The 21,533-nt window shown below is 41.8% G+C and overlaps 1 protein-coding gene across 2 annotated transcripts in view; it reads left to right on the top strand.

The window, feature by feature from the left end:
• The first annotated feature begins 11,535 nt into the window (after positions 1–11,535).
• msi1b (musashi RNA binding protein 1b) overlaps positions 11,536–21,533 on the top strand; it is a 21,378-nt gene continuing 11,380 nt past the window's right edge. The window contains exons 1-6 of one of the 2 annotated variants that reach the window (XM_042101982.1): positions 11,536–11,695; positions 12,098–12,138; positions 12,852–12,933; positions 13,106–13,190; positions 19,782–19,823; positions 20,043–20,135. In XM_042101982.1, the coding sequence (XP_041957916.1) occupies positions 11,637–11,695; positions 12,098–12,138; positions 12,852–12,933; positions 13,106–13,190; positions 19,782–19,823; positions 20,043–20,135 (402 nt within the window). In that variant the 5' untranslated portion in view covers positions 11,536–11,636. The remainder of the gene's footprint in view (positions 11,696–12,097; positions 12,139–12,851; positions 12,934–13,105; positions 13,191–19,781; positions 19,824–20,042; positions 20,136–21,533) is intronic. The other variant, XM_042101981.1, reaches the window with a different exon arrangement.

Raw genomic sequence — 21,533 nt, 5'->3', positions numbered from 1 at the left:
GTGCCTGCTAAATCAACAGCTATGGCATTCTGCTAATAATATTAACTATCCTTTCCTCCGTAAAGATGACACACTTGCAAATCCTTGATGATCTTTGCATTACCAATTCCCCCCGGTGGAGGCTGCTGAAATCTCCTGTTCCATAGTGATGAGGCAAGCAATTAAAGGAGAATCTCAGGGAGAGAGAGAGAGAGAGAGAGAGAGAGAGAGAGAGATGCCATAGAATCACACAGGGACACAGTTGTGTGTGTCTCTGGTCAATTAAACAGTACTGTGTGTCCCATTTATCGATTCCACTTGCGCAAACAACACACACCCTCATAGAGTCTCTTCTGAGTACCAAGTGGCTTGTGTGTGTGTACAGCAGAAGTCCTTTATCAGGTGAACTGGCCCAGCAGGGAGTGTGTATAGTGCTGGCTTTTCAACCTATAATCAATTCAGCTACTGTACTGATACAGTTAATTAGCAGACCAAGGCCATTGATTGGTTGAGCAGTCATCACCATCTGCTTTGGGGGGGGGGGGGGGGGGGGGTAAATTTACCATACGGAGTTGCTCCCTGATCATCTCCACTGGAAAGTACTCAGAAAATGCCTTATCCTGTTTTAATTAGAGCTTAGAAGGTTATTTGATTCTCTATAATGAGTATTTAAAGTAAAGATGAATTTAGAGCAGAATGTATGCAATTTGGGCTATTTTTTCAGCCAAATACATATACCAAGTGATAACAAGCTCTTGTAATGTTTTCTTTCATTCAACTTCTAGTTCTGCAGCTCTCTGGTGGGTCTTAAACCCCAATAAACATCAATTTTTATAAGACCAGAAAGACTGTAAAAACATTGTAAATGTCAAGTAGGATTTTGAGTAATGCCACATTGATTCAGACTGACTCATTCTCTTCAGCATGTGATTACCCTGCAACTAACAGTGCCTCGGCCAGTATTGATTGATGTTGCCCTCTTTGGCTGCAAAATGATATTCTATTATTCCAGTGTTACATTATATGGACTGCAGTAGATTTAATTCAGTCGTGAAACCCCAGCTGTCAGTCCATTTGTGCAAGAGCAAGGGGTCGATCAATCACATGCAAGACCTGAGTCTCATTCCTATTTGCACTGCAGTCGGAGGGGTGATAATAAACCAAACATCTGTGTCAGCCAATCCAAAGATCTCTGGAGGATGATGCTTAAAAGTTGTGTGCGTGAGTGAATGTGTGTGTGTGTGTGTGTGTGTGTGTGTGTGTGTGTGTGTGTGTGTGTGTGTGTGTGTGTGAGTGAGAGAGAGAGAAAGAGAGACAGAGAGAAAATACATCATAACCATGTTGTCTGTACCTACAGTTTTTCAAAACAACATATTATCATTATACATAGAAGGTTTGCTGAATAACTAGACCTGAGTCCCATTCCTATTTGCACTGCAGTCGGAGGGGTGATAATAAACCAAACATCTGTGTCAGCCAATCCAAAGATCTCTGGAGGATGATGTCTAAAAGTTGTATGTGTGAGTGAATGTGTGTGTGTGGTGTGTGTGTGTGTGTGTGTGTGTGAGTGAGACAGAGAGAAAGAGAGAGAAAGAATGTGTGAAGACATCATTATTACACTCATAATCATGTTCAGCATGTTGCAGTGATTCTGCACACACTCTCCTCTAAACACACTCTATGAGCTTCTCCGTTTCGCTTGCCCCCTTTTGCCGTCCTTATCTAATCTTTATCACTGGCTTCATTAGTATGGACACATGTACACCTGCTTCTAGCTGGGAGAACAAAAGCCTGGACAGGTAGGAAATCTGTCTCGGTGTCCTATCGAAGCAGGGGGAGTCCTCGCCAAGGTTTTGGCCAGTAGTCTGCGATGGTCCCTGGTACTGTGCCAGATGCCCCTGCTATCATAAATGCCAGGGTCAAGGTCAAAGATAAAGTCTCTCGCTCTCCCCCCCGTGCGCTCAAGGTTAATTATTTCTCATAAACATTCATTTTCCGCTTGTGGTGCAGCCCAGGACAAGGGGATCGGAGGGTGTGTGTGTGTGTGTGTGGGAGGGGGAGGTGGGGGGGGGGGGGGGTGCTGAGAGGGACTCTGGAGGCCTGGTTTTCAGATTCATTTGTGCAAGCCCCTCATTAACACTGTGCACCTTGAGTCTCACATTTCAAAGCAATTAGGTGTACTCCTATGCAGTGGGAGAAAGGAAAGCTCTGTTCTCTGATCAGAAGAAACCAATGATAAGGGAGTAACAGCAAGATGAGCTGTCATGTGGGTTAGTCTACAGTACAGTTGACTCTTTACTATGCATCAGACAGTACATTGAAACTACCGTTTTTTGTGCATTGCGGTAACAACTTTTTGCAGTAACACCACCATTGGATGCAATGTAAATCACTGCATTACAATCCATATAGGTGAGGTTAGGTTAGTAGGACTGTATGGCACTGCTCTTAATCATCGTCACTCTCAAACTGGAGACGTCAACATGAAAGATAGTAGGTCGAGAGCTTTCACAGTCTTTTTTCCCATGATTGTGACACGATGAATGAAGCAGAAAAGTGAAGAAAATAAATAAACTATGACCCTGGACATATTCCTAAAAAACAGCAACTAAGTGTTGCACTTCCAGTGTGCATGCAAGCTTGTGGGCCCTTACAATCTTGATATGTTCTAAAAATGTACAAAGGAAATAGATTACCTGGCTTGTTTCTAGGTCCCTGTCCAGCCTTGGGTGTTTTGAATCTTCTAGTGTCCTTTTCATCCGTTGCGATGCCCTGGTTGTTGCTAGTCGTCGGTGTACGTCCTGCCCACAGTCATTTTTCCTGCAACCTTTTCTTCATCTTTGTTTCCCTCTAGTGGTAGTTTTATGTTATAAGAACACAAATGGATTCATGTGTGTACTAGTACAACACATTTTGATCACAAATTCTAGGACTGATGTCAATCCAGTCATATGCTTTTGAGTGACTAAGTGACATGTTAATAAACTACGGAAATGTTAAACAGTTGCACTAAGATCAGAGTTTCATCCCAGGTTTCCCATTCCAGGCCAGGCACGCTGGGGACAGTAGGAAGAGTAAACCAGACCTGTAGTAGGTGCTTTAGTAGCTGCGTTGGCCCTATTTTCAAAAGGAATTATCACCTCCTTCTCTTCATAGTGTTGAAAACACACAGATTATTGTGAGCCATGAATTTCTCCTTGGAACCTTCTCCTTCTCTGAGGGGTCGTTTTTTTTAGTCGGAGAGGCCATTACCACGGCAGGGGACAGAGTTGGCCAGTATTTTCAGGACCATTAGCGGCAGCTATGGGCCATGTGACCTGCCCCCACTACTGTAAAGTCGGTCAGTCAACTTTCCATTGCTTGTGCAAATGAAGGCAACGGCTGGATACCGGTGCCGACAGCAATTACACATAAAGCCTCACTAATGGTCACAGAGACTGGGACCTACCCGGGTCCAAACTGACTTAATGGCCTTTCGATGGTCCGTCCAAGAACTCCGGACATGTTTATCATGGCAGTCAAATATTGGTGATTTTTGCCAAGCAAAGCCCAGTAGGCACACAGAAAAAACATACCCTCTGGTCTGCAGCCGCATACCACACAAAAGCTAAATGAAGATGAAAAAGATGAAAAAGCTAAATGGAAAAAAAAATCTGAATGAGGCCTAGTAGCACTGTCCCAACACTGGTTTACAAAACAGGTACTGTATGCATGTTATAAAAGTGCATCTGTCTTTGGTATAATATGACAAAGTCAGCAGGATGAAAGACTACATTGTGATTTCAAAGTACAATGGCTAGTATGAAATACCGTATATTTACAAAAAAAGATACATTTCTATTTTCCCAAGAATTACAATATGCAGTGGGACATAACAGTATGAATGGAACTTGGCAAATAGCTTTGAGAAACAATGAAATACAGTACATTGAATTATATAAAGTTATATGAGGATGTAGTTAACTTTCATAGTCTCTTTAAAAACACTGTTAATTCAGAAATAATAATTACATTATCATTTGAATTACAGAGCAAAAGAAAATAAACCACCACATGAGCCTAAATCACCAAATCTGCAACCAAAGGACCCCTCAGGCTAATATTGCTCCATTTGCCCAGCTTTGGGCATTCCAAATAGCAAGATGACAAAGACCAAAATGGCTCAAGATCAAAATAATGGCATCTTGGGAATTTGCCGGTTGCATTTGTGCCATGTACTGTACTAGTTTATGTGTGTGGGGCTTGAGCTCAATTAGTACATGCTCAGGCAGCCTACAAACACCTGAAGTCTGCATGGACCTGAGGAACTGGCGAAGGCTGACACCTTCCTCCGGCTTACCTCGTCGGTGTCCTCCTGGCTCTCTACCTCACTGGGAGCTGGTGCAAGAGGTCCTAACCCATTGTCCTTGGCTCTGGTATCTAATAAACAAACTAAGTTGCACAGAAACATTGTTTTTTTAAAAAGATACATAAAAAATCTAAAACTTTTCTGCAGCTAATTAACGGCTCCTACACACAGTTGCGTGCGTTGCAGTGCTGGAGACGCATCCCATTCACTTTACATGGGCTCACGTCATCCGTTGCCTAACTGAATTGTGGGTCCGTTGCGTCGCGTTTCTCCTGTTGCTCGCGTTGAGAAGTTCAGCTGTTGCTGCACCGACAGACGGCACCGGCCAATCAAGCCAATCAACAGACGGCACCAACCAATCAAATTACGGTTATACTTCAAGTCATTTGCATAGCTACCGTCGGGAACACCCACTGGCATGCGTTGACGGAACGCAACTGTGTGTAGGAGCCGTAAAAGCATCAACCAAAGACTGGTTTGAAAGGAAGGCCTTATTGATGTCAGCGCTTAGTTCATACAATGTGCTGTCTAGTCATTCATGCCATTCTGTCTGTGACTTCTTAAAATAACTGTGGCCAGTACAGGTCTGCGTTGGCTGGCCTGAAGCACTGTCCACTTACTGGAGGACACAACACAAGCATAAGAAGGAGGCCACATACAGTACTTTCCCAAACATGTCCTTCTAGTCCCACGAAGCCTCCACGTGGAACCATCACCACCCTCTGTGTTCTCTCCCTGCTCAAGGTATTAACCTCAGGGCCCACTCCCTTTTGGCTTAAGATACTAAGCTCAGACAGAGACTTTGTAATGAGACACAGCACTCAAAGAATCCACCATAGAAATGCATGGGATTAGTATGTAATGCCAATTTCGTACAGTTACAGTTATTTGATTGCAGTTATCCCGCCCCCTCCTGTAATCTAAGCAACCTAAGAATAACATATTTTAGCCTCAGTTCAGATTTAAACACAGATTCGCCTGATGTAATTTTAATGTCAACATGACCTCCCTTACAGTAGGTATGCCTCCCCATTCATTTCAATAGGAATATAGCTGCCCAAAATAACTGCCTGAAGCCACACATTTGCATCACATTTTCCATTTATATTTAATCATTCAGCTGACACTTTTATCCAAAACGACTTCCAACAATCAAGGTAGGGCCTACAATAGGCACAGTGCCACTATGATATTGTTAGTGCAGCAATCAAAACAGTATAATAGAATAACAGTTCAAGCGAAGTTCAGGGAGGGGGAAGAGAGACAGTCAGGATAGGGAGAAAGTGCTAGATAAAGCATGTCCAGCTGTTAGTAGTGCTTAGAGAGGAGGTACTCTCTGAAGAGGTGGTCTCTTTAGCACAGCATAGTACTCCCTTTCGGCTTAATATACCAACCTCAAGGCTGCAAATTCCAATTTGGCTCAAGGGCTCCGGGCTTGCATACTCACTTCAGGCTTAAGATACTAACCTCAGGGGCTGCATACTGACTTTCGGCTTAAGATACTAACCTAAGGGCTGCATACTCATTTTCGGCTTAAGATACTAACCTACAGTAAAGGCTGCATATTAACTTTCGGCTTAAGATACCAACCTAAGGGCTGTATATACTCACTTTAAAAAAATGAAATGAAATGAAATGAAAAATGTAATAATCTAGGAAAGGTCAGCATATATGGATACTACTGGTGTTTGGAGTGTGCATACTTTGGTGATAGGGACCTATGAGTGTGTGATGTAAGGTCTGGCCTTGCATGTGTTAAGCAAGCTTGTACACTAGATGGCAGTATTAAGTGCTTTATCGTTGCAGGTATTCATGACATTTAGACCCTAATGGTTCATAGTAGGGGATGAAGATGGTATTGTATTCGGATGCGTCTGTCCATTCGTGTGTGTGTCTACTCCCTTACTTAGAAAAATACTCCGCCAATGCGCTTCACAATTTTAAACAAGGCAAAGAGCCACCATACCTTGGCCCTCCAACATGATAATCCAAAACGGGCTTAATCCTGATGCATTTTTCCCCACTGTTTCATATTGCACCGGATGGGTAAAATGCATAGAACATACTTACTGTAACTTATATTGTATATACAAGTTGGGGACGAGGGTCTGCAGTTGTCGCCTGATTGCTCTTTACTCCTTAGCAGCTTATTTTACTTAAACATGAACCTTTTAAAATGTGTTTTGGGGATCTAGAGTGCCACAACAAAAGCTTTAAAACTATCTGTACTCCCCATATCATCCCGTCTCTATTATTGGATGTTTTTTCAGTGCTCAAGTTGGATGTGCAATAACTTCTAGATCTATATATCTACTGCCGAGAATTACAAATCCTTTCCATTACAAAGCTGGTTTTGGTATTTCCATTACAAAGCTGGTATTGGTATTTTCATTACAAAACTGGTATTGGTCTAGTCTGGTGTTTGGTAGAATTACACAACTCTTATGACAGCAATAAATACTTTTTTAAAAACTTTTTTTCAGAACAGAAGAGAAACCTACAAGTAAAATACAAACAAAACAACGGCAATGCTTGCCAACTGAGTGTGTGTGTGTGGGGGGGTGACTCAATGAAAAATGACCAAATAGCACTTGACGTGCTGCCAGTATACCACGCTGCATACATCATTCAGCCTATCCATGCCCTTCCTCAATTAATACTTACAGTACTTCAGCATTTCATTTGTAGACAAATAGTTATGCTCAGATTAGTGTCAGTCAAACAGCAGTCTGGATGAAGAGTAACCAATCCCCAAACAAGGAAAACCAAACTACACTAACTGGGCAAAAACATAATAGAATATGATACAGTCTGGTCCATTCCATGCTGTGAAGCCTCCATTCTTGCCTCAAGTCAGGAACAGAGCATGAAATATGGACCAGAGTATGACCTTTGTACTGCCTTCCTGCAGTTCATGTCAGCATACGTCAGCATTTCATTCATTCATTCGTTCATTCATTCATTTACAAATACCAGCCTGTCTCTTTTTATTTTCCACATAGAAAGCCAAGTAAGCAGTGTGGTTCTTCACACATAAGGAAAGTATGTCGCTGTGTGTGAAAAAGAGTTCTCTGTACATGGAAGGCAGTGCATGCTAACAGGTGGCCCTCCCCCACTGACACAGGAGTCACACACAGTTCAATACATGTGGAATTGCCTGAAGGCTGAACTGGGGGAAAAGGGGGAAGAAATGTGCTTGCTGTGCACATGAAAGTACTACCAGTGCAAAACTGCATCAAAAATACTGTTAACTGTTAAAAAAATGATTATGAATATTTGAAATTCCAAAAGTGCAGGAAGAAAAAGACAAATGGATATCTGATCGTCTACTAGAGCATTTCCTTGTAAGCCAAGCTTCGTGAATGCTTCCCGTGAATGGTTCATAAGTGAGCTCAGCTTATAAAGAGTTTTTACATGAAACTTGCATTACCAATTTAGCCCTGTGTCTTTGTATTTAGAAGAAGTGCTTGCCTACCAATTTGTGCATGTTTGTTATGCTATTGTTTTATAACTACATACAAAATCTCTCTCTCTCTCTATCTCTCTTTCTCTCTCTCTCTCGCTCTCTCTCCCCTTCTCTAACTATCCCCTTTTCAGTCAACCCCCAGCTACAGTCATTGATCAAGCATGCATAAATAGAGCACGCCCATTTCTCAACATTCATGAACTCTGTGCCAGCAGTTGTTGGCACATTGTCTGCACAGTTATGAGAATATGAGAGGCTGCAGGTATATTACAATACACTATTACAGTTTTTCTCCATTGTTTTGATGCCTGTGTCAACTCTGACATCACATTCTCAAAACAGTTAACACCCGTGTCTGAACAATGCACTCTGCACAAAATTACACATTTTGCTTGCAAAAGGCTGTTACTCTCTCAAAATACTTAAAACATGCAGTAAAAGTAAATATTGCCTTCAAACAACACATCCTGTCGTCAAATCACTGTGTGATTTCAATCATTCCTTACACATTGGACAACAAAATGCAAATAGTTCTCAGAAGGAACATTTTTGCTATGTCTGTTCCATTTCTTTCTCATTTTTTGGTATCAGAAAAAACTGTGAAACAACTAAATGTACTGAATAAAAAATAATGTATTAATTCCTACCAAGATATAACTGTCAATGACATGTAAGACCTACAGTAAACACAGGCAAGACAAATTTCATTGAACTACAACTTGTCATTTTTCATCGTAACAGACCTACAGTAAACCCCTTTTGTACTGTTTTCTTCACCAAAATAGGCAATACAGTACTTTGTCTAAATGTTCATTGCATCTGTAGCAACACATAACAGACATGGCATCTCTTATGGATAATGAATGATTGCTGATTGAAGAATTGTGCAAAGGAGTTCGGCCCCTCCCACCCCCTCCCTTCCGTGCAATTGAAATTCTCCTGAATGCGCATCTCATCAGTGAATGGCTGGAAAAGTTTGTTGTGTTTCATGATCCAGGCTGCACCAGGCTGTTTTTGTTACCGTTTTTAGAGCCTGGGCTGTCTACAGAGAGACCACATTTTTTTTACAGTGAGGGGACAGGCAGCAAGCTGATGGTGGGGAGATTTTTATTAGCTTAGAAACCACGTAAGATCGCTTAAAGCACCTTTAAGTATAGTTTTGAAAATGTAATTACAAATTGGACAAAATCATGTTAGTGAACTTGAAAACTGAGTATCCTAGTGATAAGTGCTTACCCATGGTCATGTTGTCCAAAGCCCTGTGGCTCTCTGGTGTAGTGTGTGTGTCCCACAGAGCACCATCTACATGGTATATCATGTATAATACCTGATTTGTGTATTTGCAAACACTGCTCATTTAGCTAATTTATTCATGACGATTTATACATGTCATTTTCATTACAAGGGCCATTGTTCCCAGAGCAATTTGGTGTTACGGTGAGTGCCTTGGTCAAAGGCACGACGGTGAAAGCCGTCTATTGAACCCACAACCTTCCAGGCTACTGCATGCTAGTACCGGTAACCACTTCACTATCACCGCCCGAGCCTGAATGAAGTTGTTCTCTAGATGTTCCTGCAAAGTATTCAAATTCTCTCTGTTCAGAAATTCAGAAATGCTGATATCAGTTTTCTATAAGGAGTATAATTAGTTACACCATAGTGACTCCACTACATGTGTAGTAAGTGTATCACTGAAAGGTATGAGGCATCATTACTTTACATAACTTACTGTAAAAAGACCAGCATAAGTGCCTTGAAAGCAGCTAACAATTGCACTGAGTGATGACAGATGTCACATGTGGGTTTGTGTGTGTGTGTGTGTGTGTGTGTGTGTGGATTTGTGTGTGTGTGTGTGTGTGTGTGTGTGTGTGTGTGTGTGTGTGTGTGTGTGTGTGTGTGTGTGTGTGCGCGCGTGCGTGTCCGTGCATGTCCGTGCGTGTGTGTGTGTGTGTGTGTGTGTGTGTGTGCTGGAGGAGAGAGATGGAGGTAGTGAGAGATTAGTAAAGGCTTTTACTAATTAAATACTTGGGCCTCAGCAGTGAACACTGAGCACTCTGAGATTTAAATCTCACACATGCAATTAGATTACCTCCAACAATTCCCCAGTTATAAACTATGTATTTCTACACTAAAAGCCTCTATGACATCAACAATCCATCCATTTAGGTTCCAAAAATAAAATGTGACCTGTCCCTGTCCATAACTGACAAATATAATACATTGCATATTATGCATAATTTGCTTTCTTTGTTTTTGACACCATCAAGAACAAGCAAGTCTTACATGAGTAGTGTGTGAATCATAGATGGTCACATTCACTAAATCCATAAAACACACAAATCAAGGAGCCACCTGTCAAGTGCATTGTATGTCTTTTATGGCCTACTAGAGCCACAGATTATTGGATTATGGGTACATTTTAAATTTTAGAACAGGAGCTCCATGAGTGCACTGGAAGAAGTAGCAGATAGTTTCTGAAATCTGCTTGAAGATCGGATCAGAACACCAAGAAGACTGTTTAAGTGGCATATGTTTCCCAACCTCGCTAATTACTTTTTGTCTGGCAGTGCTTGTTAGGAGTGTAAACGGGACGCAACATGTGGCACGCACAGGGTGAATGGCCTAATCGGGTAATTCACACAGACGCACAGTGCTTACATGCAATCCAATTACAGCTCTGTAATCTGGTCGCTGTATGTGTGTGTGTGTGTGTGTGTGTGTGTGTGTGTGTGAATGTGTGTGTGTGTATGTGTGTGTGTGTGTGTGTGTGTGTATGTGTGTGTGTTCATGCATGTTGTCTGACTGTGTGTATTTGGCACTTGTGTGTCAGTGTGCATGCGTGCTCATGCATACTTGTGTATGCTTGACTGTGTGTGTGTGTGTGTGTGTGTGTGTGTGTGTGTGCGTGTTTGTGCTTGTGCATGTGCATGCATGTGTGTATGTGTGCAACTGTGAGAGGTGTTGAGTATGTAACACCTAGGTACACCCACATGAATGTAAGATGAGTTGGTTTGGTAAGCATCCATGAAAAGAACCATACCTCAGTGTGTTTTAAAACATGCTCTAAATAAGAAATTATGCTCTATTTAATTCAATAATATGCTCTAAAAGTATGCATATATGCTGTATTTTTAAGTGAATCAATGAAAAGAAAAACAAGCGTGATTGGTGAAAATATGTTTGTTTCAAGCATACTGTGGGGAAAAGTCAACCCAAACTTCACCAAATGTGTGAATCAGTCAACTGTAATCAAGATCCTCAGAACAAGCCAGATATATGAGCATCCATGTGGAGTGAAACAAATCAGAAATATCCGGCTACTTGTGCATTTTGTCCCTAAAAACTAAAGTTTTTGCTGAAGTACTGAAAATGGTAGGCTTGGTAATAGTACATGAGGGGGAACTGAAAATGCATGCTAGCTGTAGTAAACTGTTGAGGCCTATTGTGTACTGTAACATTCACCCCTGGCACACTGTCTATTGACAGACAGGCTATATGTGGAGAAAAAGACAGGGAAGTTTGCTATTGTTACAAAAGCAAACGTTAGGGTGGCTAGGTCTGTCTTGAGCCCAATTTTGTTTTACACTTTACTCCACAAGGGACGTAACCTAAGCAACGGAATTGGCATGGTATTTGTTGTGGTGAATGTAATACACTACACCAGTGCGCGCTCACCAATGCAGTCCTGGAAAGGAGGAGTCTCACAGGCTTGGAGCGAGCCTGATCCCTCCTCTGGCTCTGTCAGTAGTACCCCCTCTCCTCTCGGCCATACCCCTATCCCGTTGGATACTCCACACTGCTTGCACTCCTATACCGCGCAGAAGAGGCAAGCACGGTCAAACGATGGAGACAGAAGGCAGTCAGAGCGGGTTATCTTCCTCGGATTCCCCTCACGATCCATGGTAAACCGAACAAAACGTCGTAGTTTTCTTGTGTGTTGTTCTGTTCTTGTTCGTTCGGAGATGAGGGAGTTATTGAGACTTAACAAGACTTTGGGAGTTACTGGACAAAGACGGAGAGCATGCATGTTGGTTGGTCAACACGTCGCATCCGACACTGTTGGATTATCATTATTCTGTTGGCTCGAAACGGAAAACGGGAAATAGCGCATAATTAAGAGTAAAATGATTTGTTAACTGTTTTCTTTGTCTGTGGAAAGGCTTTGAAAAAAGTTGCATACTCAACGTATTTGATCATGCGCTACTTTGATGTCTATATTATATCCCAAATACTTATTATCTTTATTTAATGTCATACTTCTTAAGATATGGTCTCACTGTGTTTTTCTTCTTCTTGTCATTAAGCAAAATGTTCATCGGTGGCCTTAGCTGGCAAACGACACAAGGTAAGCGGCTTTTCCTCAGACTATTTCACAATGGTCAGGGACGGTCAATTGAGGCTCAGTTGAGCGAAAGCAATATCCGTTCGTTAAATTGTTGCCTTTTTCTTAACTAACTTTGGTCGGTTGGAGAGAAGAGGGAGAGAAGGGAATCCAACCTGCTCTCCTCGTCGAAACTACTATTCGTGCCAATCGGCAGTTCGGAGTTTGCATAACGAGCAGAGAATTAATTAGATTTAATATCAGATAATAGACAATAGACAACTTATAAGTTATAACTTCCTTACGTATTAACCCCGAATGTTTTGTAAACAGTTTGAAAGTGAACGCGAACATCACAGTCGAGATGAAGTAAAACGATTGAAGAAGTTGAGAAGGACTGAGCGAATGCAAAGGTGGTAGCCTAGGCCGCTACCTGAAGTGGGCTATGTTCTTTAGCTCAGGCTGAACTCAATGAGAGACACGCCCCCTAAACTACAGTAGAGAAGCTATATTTCTGTTTGTGTGTTTTTGAAAATGTATAAGCATACATGTATGTATCCACATCATTACAGAATGATTAGGTTTATCAATTATTTGGATGACATTTAAATGCTCTTATTGTAGCCTACATCCACTTAGGCAATTCCAGAGAAAGCAATTCCTCTCTTTTGTGTATCTTGTTACCCAGCTTTGTGATCAGAGTTCGTTATTTAAATCTTTATTTTCTTCCATCTTAGAGGGTCTCAAGGAGTACTTCTGCAAGTACGGCGAAGTGAAAGAGTGTATGGTCATGCGGGATCCAGTTACAAAGAGGTCGAGGTGAGGGACTCGCCGTGCCCACAGCGGCGTCCTATCAGCGGGCACTCCAGCCAGCGCTCGGCCTTAACCGCATGAGAGCTTCACGCTTTCTTTTTACAAATGCGAGCTTATACATTTACTGCGCTCTAGCATACGGAGGATCACGGAAAAAATGTTGTCTGTTTGTTTACAGGGGTTTTGGGTTTGTCACGTTTGTTGATCAAGCTGGTGTGGACAAAGTTTTGGCCCAGACCAGACACGAGTTGGACTCAAAAACAGTGAGTTTATTTTTTTTACATAGTCTATCTGTCCTCAGATTTGATTTTTATTTGCTGCTGCTGTGTCATGCCAGGATATTCCAGGATATGCAATAATAGCAGGTGCACTTTGTGTGCTTGACATTATCATTGAGGGCTGCTGACGGGCTACATGGTTGTATAGTCGGTCTGTTTGAACTGTTTTTTTTTCTCTCATCCAATCGTGCAAAATTAATTTATGATAAAAAAAAACTCTGTTGAAACTCTGTTGCATGCCTTTTCCATGCCAGCAACCAATAAATGTCTGTGAACATTTGAGATCACAGACATCGCAGAAGAAAACATTGTTCCGCACAAGAAGTAGCCTAGGCCAGCTTACATACCTTGATGAAAGCTCAGTCACATTGAACAAACTCCTCATCTCAGGCCACTGCTGTCTCAGCATGTGCTGATGAGTTGTAGATGACTGGCAAAGAAGACTAACTGTTTATACACTTTGTAATCTGCTTTTTTACTCAGCATACAGTATTATGTGGTGCCTTACACATTATGCTGGACTCGTGAGTTTTGTCATTTGGTTACTGAATGGGTAAAGTTCTGCAATGGAGCACAGTCACCCTCCTCCTCCTCCCTTCTCCTGCAAAGAGGCCAGGAAGGTTCTCTCCCTCTGGGTCGATTGCCATGGTAACTTGGGGAACCTAGTAGGGTGAGTGCCACTCTATGTGGCACAATGTGTTCAAGTTAAGAAAACTCTTTTGAATTAGGACGAATAGATATTTACTCAAATCGTAAAAAAACATTAAAAAAAAAAAAACAGGATTGATGTTCACGTTCAGTTAAAATGGGCTGCAAATTCACATCTTCTGGCCAGGCCACATATTTGTACTGTGATGCTTTAGTTGAAAAAATTTTTCAATTTCAGGGCAAAACCTATGTGGCATATGTTGACTATTATCTGTTATTGCAGTATATTTGCATTCCGAAATTATAAAGAACTACTGTTGGTGTATGTGCACAAATCTCTTTGTATACAGTTAGTTGGTAACTGTTGAAACTAATAATTCCCAGTCTTAACACTGTGGACCATTAATTAAATCAGAGACCTGTTTCTTGATTACAGTTATCAGCTTCTTGTTTCTCAGCCACATATTTTACCTACCTAAAGAATCATCTCAGCGGACCATGCATCTCCAGAATGACTGGTCAATTATTATTTGGCCTAACCTACTAATAGTTCTGTCACATGTATTCTTGTATTGTTACATATCTTGTGCAGTTATTATAGAAGAGAATAGTTTTATAGCACTTATTATCCCAAAGATGGATATTTTTCATCAGGTGACACTGTTTTGGTTATGGACAGAAGGTTGTTTTTGTCGAAGTGCCAGTGTCTTCCAGTACTTCTCTGTTGGCAATAATGTTCATAAAGTGACGTGGAGATCATAGAGGTAGCTTGACTCCGAAAGTACGTAAAACACAAACAATGATAAAGAGAGAAAATGACATTTGTGTACAGCTTTCACTTTACTTTTAGCGAGTTAGCTTGTGTGTGTGTATGTGAATGTAAATGTGTGTTTATATATGTGTGTGTGTTTGTGTGAGCAATTGTGTGTGTGTGTGTGTCTTTGTGAGTGCTGTGGATGTGGGCGGGTCTGAGGACAATGCTGCCCGTTGGTTGCCATAGGGACGGTCGAGTCTCTTTCCCCAGGGGGTCGGAGAGAGGGAGTGGTAGTGTCTCTGGGTCAGTTCAGTAAAACTTTCAGAGTTTCTTTCCCTCTTTCTCTCTCCCCTCTCTCTTTTACTTTCTCTCCCTCTTTTTCTTTCTCAGTCTCTCTCTTTCTCTCTTTCACCCCCTTACTCCTCCTTCTGCCACCGCCACCTTACTGTCTCAGAGCACTCCAAGCGTGATTGCATAGATTTATATACAAAGCAGGCACCTGCTGATGTTAAAATATGTACCACGTGCTTGCTGTAGTTAGAGGACTGTGTAATTCATTTGTGTGTGTGTGTGTGGGGGGGGGGGGGGTCATTTAAATCAGAAGTTAGAGAAGTACAGTATAGTAGTTTGGGTAAGAGCACTTGTAAAATGCCCGTCATGTAGCCTAGTCTTTGTCTGGCTAAAGAAAAGAAATAAACAAAGGCTGCTGAAGTCAGGAGGACAAGGCTGTCACTTGCAGTCAGGGCAGAAGTTGGCATGGCGACCACAGTCTCTTCAAATGACATTCCACACAGCCATGCGTCTTTCAATCTTGCAAACTCAGACTGGCCCAAGTGATAAAGTGTTGTCTCTGAAGTCCGTGTGTAAAGTCTGTAATAAAGACTAAATTCATCAGTTAGCGGTCCATGAAGGGTTCTTTTCATCACTTTTTTCCTATAGGTGAATGGAATATGTCCTCATGAAATACATCAAGCTTTGTTTGGTCAATTCCCACATAGCTGAATGGCCACTTTTGTATTTCGCTCTCTGACACAAAAATCGGCAGCTTCAAGATAATATATCACCCACCAATGCTCCTGCAGTATGTGTTTTTTTGGTGACACATAACAAATTCTCCACTTTTTTCAAGTTCTGTAGTGTTTTGCGGACAACGGGCTGCTGCACTACTAGCTCAGTGGCTAGCGCACAAGCTCTTCCCATGCCTCTGTGCCTCAGTAACAGCTTGGCCATACCTCTGAACTGAACTCCATGTAAACTTAGTAATCTGGGCTACGTGAGCAGAGGCCAAGGCAGAGCGAGAGACACGCAGGCTTTTATTCGAGGCCCCCTCCTCCACTGCCACTGCCACCCCCACCCCTACCCCTAGCCTCAGCCCTCCATACTACCCCCAGCCCTGCCTGGGAGACTGGGGCCAGTGTGAAGGTGCCTCATGGCAAGCTGCCTGGCCTTCCTTTGGGCTGGAAGAGATTAGCCCTAACAAGCTGACCAAAGCAAGCAGGGGAGGGGGAGGGACGGAGAGAGAGGGGGATTGAGAGAGAGAGAGAATGAGAGAGAGAGATGGAGAGGAGTGGAATTAAGGAGAGAGAATGAGAGAGAGAGATGGAAAGGAGTAGAATTAGAGAGAAACAGACAGAGTGAAAGAGAGAGATTTGTGGGCAGGGGGCAATTTTTAGTCTGCTTCCTCTTTTCTGTGTCCTTTGTAGTAATTAAAGTAGTTGCTCTGCAACAACTAATCAGATCGAATAGAACTGGTACGAGCTGGACTAGACTATGTGCATCTTTATGCCAGGGCTTGAACCTGGATAGTAAGTCTGGATTAGTCTGTGTGTGTGTGTGTGTGTGTGTGTGTGTGTGTGTTTGTGTGCTACAGTGGGGTTTTACTCATTATAGTATCCTTAGCCAACTGCTGCTGACAGATTTTAAGTGATTGACCTGATGGGATTGACCTTTTCAGTAAACCCAAATAGATACTGTTGGACACTGGTGTGTGTTTGTCTGTGTGTGTGTGTGTGTGTGTGTGTGTGTGTGTGTGTGTATGTGTGTGTATTTGGTATGTGTATGCATAAATGTCCATGTGCATGCATTTTGTTTATGCACAGAATATACAACTATTTTCCAGACACTGTGTGTGTGTGTGTGTGTGTGTGTGTGTGTGTGTGTTCATTCACAGTTTGGTATGCTCTTCCGCTTTGTATGTTTTTATTGGAATAACTGTATGGGCAACAATATTATAAGGCATGGGATTTAAAAAAGTAGGCCTAGACGTACATTTTTCAATCATGTTAAATCCTAAATCACACACAACATCCTTGACTGGTATACTTCAAAAATACTGTAGGGCTTCATGCATCAGAATATTTTCATATGATGAATACACAAGAAAACAAAACTCTGGGAATAAGACTCTTCCTTTGTTTTTATCTACCCTGTTTTATCTGACAACATAAATATGTAATACAAATATTGGAAATGATATTACCTTATGTTGCAGAAGTTACACATTTTGTTTCAAACAGAACCTGATACAGAGGTGTGTGTGCTGCTGGTCTGTACTACACATGAGCCACTCCCATGCTCTTCACACCTTTATTTATCTTTATTCAGCATGATTAACCCCATTCATTTTGATGTACCCTGTGTCTTCTTTTATTTTACTTTTACTTTTATTTTACTAGGTTTGATCCCCACCAGAATGTGTGTCTGTGTGTTGATTTTGTTTATTTCTTTTTGTGTGTGCGCGTGCTCATGTGCGTGTGTGTGTCTGTTTGTTTTTGATTGTGCACAGGAGTGTGGGGCGACAGAAGTGGTTGGTGACACGAGGTGACTATATCAGAGTTGTAGATAGAGAACCATAGTGCTAAAAACAAATGTAGTTCTACGCATTCGATCTCCACTCAGTCTAGCCTAGCATCTTCTCTCTATTCTCTAGCTGTTGTTTTTTTCTTTTACTTCACATCCAATACTGGTAGATATCATACAGTATGTGCCATTACAAACAACTCCAGTGTTGAACTGAAGTGGTTTACTTTATTTGGGCTGCCAGCTCTTAGCAGTAGCTCTGGTGATAAAACCCTGTTACAAACTAATATTAGTTTGCTGCTAGCTCTGTACTGTTCTGTCACTACAGTACAGTGCCACATAGTGTAGCAGTGGGTATCTAGCTGGATTAGCTGGAGTTTGTTAGACTAATATAGAGATCTTCTAGCCTATTTGTAGCATGCGTCTTCACAGCATGTACTAGCTGTTTGGTTAGATGGAATGTTCTGTTCTTTGCATGAGGGTCTCCAATGCTTGAATGCAGATGGCCTTCATAGTTCTTCATAGAGAAATGAATTACTGGAATGATTCTTGATTTTGTGATGAAATTCTGTAGCACTAACACATTTAGTAGTGGTAGTCAAGCCTTTACAATGACAAAAAAAAGGTTTCCATTACAAGTAGAGATTTTGGGTCAGATCAACTCCATGGAAGGTGCGATTCATTGTGCACTATTGTCCCACAACAATGTAGACTGGACAAAGAAAAGAATGAAGGGGAACAGAGAGAATGAGAAAGAGAGAAAGAAAGGTAGGAAAAGAAAAATATAGATAGAAAATAAATAAATAAAACAAGAGGCAAAAGATGCAAAAACAAACAAGCACAAACAAGCTGTCCTGTCTGAGATTCTATCATTTTCATGTCAATCTTTTTTATTTCTATTGTATACCTGTCCATTTTCTTTTTTTTTTTTTTTTTTTTTTTCTTTTTATCTTGAATTGAGATGTATTTGTGACCTTAGTGTTTGTGTGAGATTCTTGCAGATCACATGTCACACAATGCCATGAAAGAAAAGGTCAGAGAGATCAACTTCTTCCACATACATATACACTTACAATCCCAATCTAAGTGCACACACACACACACACACACACACACACACACACACACACACACACACACACACACACACACACACACACACACACACATTTATACACAGGGGTACACCCATGTATGCACACATGCACACTCAAACACACACACACACACACACACACACAGACACACACACACAGACACACACACACACACACACACACACACACACACAGTACTTCACTCACTTTGACAGGCATGCACTACCAGGAGACTGTGTGTGTAAAGAATAGAATGAGACTGAGATTTACTTCCTAAGTCACTTGTCAGCATCTAGCTGAAGCCGTGTCCTAACCCAAGGGTGAGAGAGGCCACTGCTAGTTAACATGCAGGGCTGCTTGAAATAAAAACTGTGTCAGGAAATAAACAACCCAGGTCAGATGGAAAGGTGATTATATAGCCCCACTTTCTTTCCCACGTTTAGCAGCAGGTGAACGTCACCGATCCACTCTCTTTTTCCTTTCCCAGGTGAACCATTACCAGATCACTCTCTTCTTCTGCACCTGTCATATGAAATGACGGGAAACCAAATGTATTCAGTGTTCTTCTCCCCACCCTTATGCTCTGTTTTTTGTTACAGTTTTTGTTCTCCGTCTGGTTTCTTTAAGCTTTGTTACCTTCCACTTTTATCTGTGAGATTTTGCTTGTCACCTGGGATGATATTGCTATTTTTTCCCCATAAAGGCATCCTATGCATTTTTTCTACCTTGATATAACAGCTTCAGTCATTTTGATGGTAAACTAACTTGTAGTTGAGAGAATGGCGCATCCGCCTATCTCGACCTGTCTACGGAGAACCAGCCTTCGCTCTCCCCTGACTCTACTTTTGTAAATTGTGCAATATCCTACTATTGTTTAATATTGCCTTATCAGTTGGCATGGCTCTTTGGAGATTATATTAGCTGATTTGTAAACATGTCCACATGTACCACATGTCCAGGGGAAGGGTGCAAGCTATGAGTGGTGTTTACGACAGTTGTGTAAAATACTAATATACTTCAAAATATAGGGGGTTCCCAAAACATTGCATTAGTATCCTATCCTAAGTATCCTATCTCTTTTGCTGCTACATATCACATTCAAAATGCATGCTTTCGAGAGGAAAGTTTTGAGAGGAAATAACAACAAAATTGGACATATCCCCAGGAGCCTACCTTGATTGGATAAAGAGCCAGCGATCTCTTCAAGTCTTCCCCTGGCTTTAAGGACTGTGTCTGTGTTTGTCTAAACTAGCCTCTCGTCTTGAATTCCTCCTCTAGATCGACCCAAAAGTCGCGTTCCCACGCAGAGCGCAGCCGAAGGTATGTTGATGAGTCAAACAATCTCTGTTTTGGTTTGTGTATCCTATATTCTGTCCATAATGTCTGATAATTATTTGGAAAAATAGCATACAGGCAGTCACTTATTTTTATTCTATTAATCAAGTTATTTTTGTAATAAGTCTCAGCCACACAAAACAACTCTGCCACATTTGTTCTGTGTGTGAACGTCTATTTCTCGTGTTTTCTCTTCAATTGCAGTTAGTGACTCGGACCAAGAAGATCTTTGTGGGAGGTCTGTCTGTAAACACCACCATCGAAGATGTTAAGCAATATTTCGACCAGTTTGGAAAGGTAGGTCTTATGATTCTAACTTATCCTCCTCAGCTGGTACACACTATGACAGCATGAACAGCAAAATCATTTCACCTGTCTGGTCTGATGGGCGTACCATAGTGGCAAATGTCATAAAATATTAAGGGCATAACAGTCACATATATTTTCACATTCACATTAATGTCGTCTTTCTTCTGATTTCTTGTGTGAAGAGTCTGAAATAGTTTCAAACATTAGCAGATTATAGAACACCTTATCTGTAATTAAACAAGTCTGGCAAATTACTTTCAAGACAAGTGACGGGCACAGCGGAGGCAAAGGCACGAACAGAGTTCGAGGGGAGTGCAGAGAAGGGTAGAAGGGTTGGAGACGGAGCGCTAGAGGAAGGGGTGCCGAGAGAACCAAAAGTTTTTGCGAGTGGAGACAGAGGGGGGGAGGGATTACCCGAATCTGAATTAATCTGATGTAACAGCTGCTCCAACCCGCCACCCCCTCCCGGCCTGTTACCGTGGCGACCCAGGCTCGCCATTGTCCCCAAGTAATTCAGCGGAGAAGAGGCTTGTGGAGCGTGTGAGTGTGTGTGTGTGTGTGTGTGTGTGTGTGTGTGTGTGTGTGTGTGTATGTGTGTGTGTGTGTGTTTTGTGTGTGTGTGTTTGTGAATAAGGGGTCGAGGGCGTTTGTCAACACTGAAATCTGTGTAACAATACAACCGAAAAAATTAGACAGAAAAGTTGCCATTACATTATGCCTCCTCTTCACTTCATGGACGTTTGGACTTTAACAGAACAGGACCATGAGTTAAGTTTTCCATGTCTCCAAAAAAAAATAAAAAATACTTTTTGTGCATTGTCCCTGACCTATACCAGGACTGAGACATATACAGTTGGAAAAGACAGTAAGAGAATGTCTCGTCTGTACAGGGATTTGAGTTTGAGTTCATCTTCCACTGAAGCTTTATGATTTGAATCCGTAGGGAGACGACAATTAGAGTGGGAGAATGACTGCACTCATTTTGCATTGATCCCATAATTGGAGCCCATTTTTAAATGGAGGATCGGAGCGTGGAATGGTCTATCATAGAAAGCCCACTGGTGTGACTTTTGTTGAAAGAAAGAGAGACAGAGAGAGAGCGAGCGAGAGAGAGAGAGAAAGAGAGAGAGAGAGGGTGTAAGGGAGACAGAGAAAAAGATAGATGGAAAAATGTAGGTTCCAGCCACCCGTGGAAGTTCCACATTAGATTGCCTCACTGGACACTTTGTCTGTTCGCCCTGGTTTGGGCAGGGGGTGGAGAGAGGGATGGGAGAGAGAGAGAGAGAAAGACACGCAGGATGAGAGGAAGAGGGAGGAGGTGTTGGGGACAGTGCTGTCCTCTATTAAAATGTCCGCCATGTGACATATTACTCCATTAATGTTCCC

The sequence above is a fragment of the Alosa sapidissima genome, chromosome 8, assembly GCF_018492685.1.
Source record: "Alosa sapidissima isolate fAloSap1 chromosome 8, fAloSap1.pri, whole genome shotgun sequence".
In the NCBI taxonomy this organism is placed as follows: Eukaryota; Metazoa; Chordata; class Actinopteri; order Clupeiformes; family Clupeidae; genus Alosa; species Alosa sapidissima.
This window is presented reverse-complemented; position numbering and strand designations above follow the sequence as displayed.